The sequence below is a fragment of the Gekko japonicus genome, unplaced genomic scaffold, assembly GCF_001447785.1.
Source record: "Gekko japonicus isolate JY-2015 unplaced genomic scaffold, Gekko_japonicus_V1.1 scaffold1976, whole genome shotgun sequence".
In the NCBI taxonomy this organism is placed as follows: Eukaryota; Metazoa; Chordata; class Lepidosauria; order Squamata; family Gekkonidae; genus Gekko; species Gekko japonicus.
Window position 1 is genome coordinate 246,223 of NW_015170948.1, and position 5,317 is coordinate 251,539.

At 46.1% G+C, this 5,317-nt stretch overlaps 1 protein-coding gene across 1 annotated transcript in view; it reads left to right on the plus strand.

The window, feature by feature from the left end:
- The window catches only part of LOC107116870 (gamma-aminobutyric acid type B receptor subunit 2-like), a 293,581-nt gene that overhangs the window by 216,373 nt on the left and 71,891 nt on the right, over positions 1 to 5,317 (plus strand). Inside the window, exon 10 of the mRNA XM_015418893.1 lies at positions 4,564 to 4,671. Coding sequence (XP_015274379.1) covers positions 4,564 to 4,671 — 108 coding nt within the window. The remainder of the gene's footprint in view (positions 1 to 4,563; positions 4,672 to 5,317) is intronic.

Below are 5,317 nucleotides of genomic sequence, written 5' to 3' on the forward strand. Positions count from 1 at the left end.
GGGGCTGTTCCAAGGCGGGAGCAGCCGCGCCTCCCAGATGAGAAACTGGAATTGGCCCACTGCCTGGAGGCGGTGGAATGGGACAGACGCCAACTAAGATGGGAACTTGAGGAAGTAATCCTGGCGATCCCAGAGATGGTGCTGCAAGCCCTAAGAGCCGAGAGGGAGGCACAGCAGCTGGCTCCTGCCCTCCCCCCCCCAGTCGGCACCCCTGGAACTGGCGCCCCAAGGCCACGGGGGCTGCCGGACGTACCGGTGCTGGGACCAGGGGAAGGACCGATCCTGGCGCCGTGGCCAGGCAGCCCAAGAAGTCCCCTGCACCACCGCCCGAAGGACCTGATCGAGGCAACGTTCAACAGGGACCCGGAGGAACTATCCTATTTCGTGGTTCGAGTGATGAAATTCGTGGAAAGGTGGGGCCACCTGTTCCCGGACAGCAGCCGAGTGGATGTTATTGCTGCTCGGTTACAAGGAGCTGCTGCAGCGTGGTATGTGGGACTGCACAACGCGCAGGGCCCGGAGCTAGTGAACTTGGACGCTTTTATGTGGGCGTTGTGTGCCCAGTTCGAGGATCAGAATGGCAGGCCCAAAGGAAGGGCCTTCTTACACACCCTGAAGCAAGGGAAGCGGTCAGTGAGAGAATACTTGTCGGAGTTTAAATTGCATGCGGCCAAGGTCCAAAACTGGTCAGATCAGGTCTTAGCAGAGTTGTACAGGGTGGGGTTAAACCCAGAGATCCGCGAAACAGACCTGCGTGCAGTCGACCCAATTTCCTTCCCAGCGTGGATGCAAGAAGCGGAGAGTGCGGAGACTCGGTTGAACACCCTATGCCTAGACATCGTGGTGGCGGGGGGGAAGCCGAACCTCCCCCCAACTGAAGGTGAGATCTGTATGCCCGGCTGAGTCTACCAGAGAGCAACGGATGAAACAAGGGCACTGCCTAAAGTGTGGGGAATGGGGCCATTTCGCGGCCGACTGCGGGGGATCGAGTCCGGGGAAGCCGTCGCAATTGGAACCAGCCAAGGCATGGCCAGGCACACCAGCGAAGAAGCCAGCGGGGAAACTAAAACTAAAAGAAGAAGAAGAAGAGAAGAGATTGGATTCTTGCATCGATTCAGTATATGTGTCTACTAAGAACATTTAAGTGTTGTGACCCAGCCGTAAACTGGGGTGGAAATATATTGGACCATTTAAAGTATTTAGGTGTGTGGAATTTGTGATGCCTGGTGTACATAGTCAAATGCCAAAAGGGATAAAAGGAACCACTGATGTCATCCGGTGTGATCTCACAGCACTCCTCGTACTATTCTATATTGTATTGTTCTTCACTTCAGGTTGCAGAGACTCAGAAGGAAGGCAGAAAGCTTACTGATGCTACTGCATCCTTTTTGATATTTCATTTCCTTTCTGCTCCCTGCGGTAGAGGCTGGTAATGCATCTGTAAAATGCATTCATCTATAAATTTGCTATATAATCATTTTGTTTTTCTGATGGTGTCATTAGGAAGGCCCCAAGAGGAATTACAATCCATTCCCCCTGAATACCGGGACTTGGCTGGGGTCTTTGAAGAGGAAGAAGCCGACGAGCTCCCCCCCATAGGCACTCAGACTGTAGTATCGAATTGCTGCTGGGTCACAAATTGCCTAAGGGGCACATCTATGCGATGGGGCCGGCAGAAAAAGATGAACTGCGTAAGTTTATCGATAAGAACCTAGCAAGGGGTTTCATCAGGCCAGCCTCCTCCCCTTTCGCGGCCCCGATGCTGTTCCGAAAAAAGAAAGACGGGGGCTTGCGGCTGTGCACGGATTATCAGGAGATACACAGATGTGTTTTCATCCATATCACTGTTGGGTTGCCAGGCAGACAACCAGCTTGAGACCATGGGAGCAAGGGCATTGAGGGGGGGGGGAGGTTGATGACAATATGATGTCCTCTCTAGAAATCATGTCTGTATGAATCTCCAGAAACTCTATGGTAAAACCAGAGGGGGGTTGTCTGCCCCCAGCAGAGCTATGGCAGTCCTGATCAACCATGAGTTTGGAAGATGACTTTACATGTGAAGATCTCTCTTGTTCAGTAAAAGCCTGTAACCCTGAACTCCACTGAATAAATGTTTAATTTATTCCAATGGTATTGTGATTGTAACTGTATTATCAATCTCAAACTCAACTGGGTAAAATAAAAGCCATCTTTTCAACAAGGCAGATTTTCTTGTGAGTTTTCACAGATTATTTCTAACACAAAGGAGCAAGACAAAATTGCAGTTTCTTTCTGCTAAGTGTCACAATGCTTGGGCCTGTGTTTGCAACCTTGTTCTTAATTTTAAAATACTTTTTATCTGTTATGTGTCATTTTAAATAAATCTCATAATTATGAGATAAGAGGCACAAGAAAAGAAAAATAATAGACGTGCAAGTGTCTCAGTGAGTAATACAGAAAGGAAAAGAAAGGAAAAATGTCTCATTCAGGCAAAAAATACAGAGATGTGCATGTCGGCTTATGCAGCGAAGCTGTCTCCTTTCAAGTTCCATTTGCTTTCATTATCTCAATTAGGAGTTAAACATAAATATCTCAATATTTATCTCTGATGTTTGTCAGATGCTGATTTTTTTCCTACTTGAAACGAAGGAGTTACCTGTGGTAATGTGCCTGAGCACAAATGGAGCACAAAAACTGCGGCATAAATGCTAATGATGGACAATTTCTATAAAGCACATTGTTAAGTCGCTCACTTAACAAAGCTGTCGGAGAGTGATTCAGCAAGAACACAGCTTTATTCTTCAGCTCGAACACAACTCCAACACGGATCAACATATGATAGCCAGAACAACACGGTTCAGCGTTTACATTGCAGTTGCCCTGCTTTTAAACATTCCCGGCTAATGTAGTTGGTACACATACCAACCAATAAGGTTGTTCACATAAGGACCAATCACGGCCGTTCCCGCTCAGGGAGCTTGCTGCGAAGTGATTGGCTTGTTACTTTCTGGGCTAGCAATACTGTTGGATGTATTTGGATCCTAGCCCAGGATGAAGCTTAACATTACAAGTCAATGAGATGTTTCACATACATCATGCATTCCATGGCAGCTTTGGAATACACTACACACATCATCAACATTGCCAACTGAACACTCTGCCCCACATTCAGAGCTGCTGGGACGAAAAAGGCATACATTTTTTCCCAGTTGCTTTGTATTCCTGCCATTGCTTTTTCCTTCTTTAGTGCTTGTTCCATGGTCTGTATTTTTTAGCATGTTTGGAGCTCTCCAGGTGTGGCAGCGGACCCCCAGGACAGTTTATTGCCCTTGCCTCAGCCCTGGGCACCGGGTGGCCTTCCTGCAGCTTGCCCTCCACACACAGAGTGTGCTTGAGGCGCAGGTCTTGGCACGGATCCTCCCGGGACAACACAAAACGGTGGCTGAGATACTATCAGGTCTCACAGTGAGGAATTTTAGGAAACGGGGCTGAAGCGTTTTACCTGTCAACCGCTTCCAAGTAGTTTTCAGTTTCCTCTCCTGGTTCCGATGTGCTTTTTCCCGCTGTTTTTCACCCACGCAGGTGATCTTCGGCTTTTTTTGGGGGGGGGAGTGTTCGGTTTATAGCATTATAGCGCTATAGCGCTATAACGTAACAGCAGTATATCAACGCCATTGGAATGCCTGGGGTGTTTTGTTATAGTGCTATAGCACTATAAAGCAAACTTCCCCCCCCAAAAAAGCCGGAGATCGCCCTTGCGGGTGAAAAAGGGCGGGGGGAAAGCCGAGCAGTCTGAAATGGCAAACCGCTTCAGATCCAGCTCTTTACCGAAAAGGGAAAGCCACGTGTGAAATGGCACCCCTATACCGGTTTACTCCACAACAGATCAAAAACGGCTTCAAAACGGGTTAAAAAGGGTAATGTGAAATTCCTCAGTCTTCTTGGCTGCCAAAATTAGATTTTCTGCATACCTGGAGTTTCCACCAGGTTTTTAGAAGTCCTAGGTGGCTCCGTTGTGTGTATTTTTTGCTCTGCATGTCCCTTCGCACATGGTTGCTAGACAATCAATCAATCAATCATTGATTGATTGATTGATTGATTGATTGATGGTTGCTAGACATACAGATAGATGTTGATTCTTTACCTCTGCTTTATTTTATTTTCTCAAAGACTTTTCTTTTTCAAATCCAGTCGAAATCAGTAATACTTAAGAATTTAACTTTTCACTTCAGACCTGTCATTTTAGAGAGACTTACTGTTACTGAATTGCAACCCAATAATAAATAACTGTGGAGAAATGCATGTACATCCATTATTTCCCTTTATGCTTTGTGACAGTCCAGTTTATAGCTGGTTCAAGTTTTTAGCCTTTTTCAACAATTTTGGAAGCCATAGACTTGTCTTAAGTGATGCTTGATTTTTCTCATAAATTTTAGGACTCCGGGGCCTGGTTCTTGAAGACAGGCAACATGAAAGTTGATGTAAGAAGGAATTAGCTTATTTCCTTAGGCGAACCTAAGCACATAGCTTACATCTTGCTTGTCATTGGGTCAAGATATAAGCTGAATTTCTTCTTTGTTTCAGGTCCGGACATGGATACTTACGGTGGGCTACACAACTGCATTTGGAGCAATGTTTGCAAAAACGTGGAGAGTCCATGCTATTTTCAAAAATGTAAAAATGAAGAAAAAGGTGAATATAAAAACCATAATTCTGTCATCTACTCCTGCTCTTTGGGGACTTGGATCTGTGTTTTGCAGTTTTTTACCATGTAACTGTGTTGTGGAAGTTCTTGGGTCTTGTGATTCGTCTTGCTCTGGATGTTAACTTTGGGACTCATCACCCACTTTGCAAGAGGTAGTCTGGTCCCGCTCAGACCTGGGCTGCAAGATATGCAGAAGGTCTTTTCCTGCACTGGGGTTTCTCTCATATGAAACCCTTGGTACGCCTCTTTACATTTCACATTTTTATCTTTGGAAGTGTTAATTTTTGGAGCAGAAGCTTTATTGCAGCAACTTCTTGTTACGTGGCTACTCATTTTCATTTATTTATTAACAATTCTGCGCCTTTTCCCATTTGTTTTTGTTTCTAAGACAGAAGAATACAGTGGGGTCAAGTAACTTGTGCAAGTATGAGGAATAATTGTTTCATATGACTATGCCCAATAGTAGATGGTCTTGGCCAGGTAAGTCATTCTCATTGAGTAGTCTCTTCCCAAAAGATTCTCACAAGAAACCAGAGCTGGGAGGGAGGCGTCATATAGGGCCATGCTGGGTACTTGGTACAATCTGGCCTGATTTCGGGGGGGGGGGGGGGGAGCGAGGGGTGGCTAATGTGG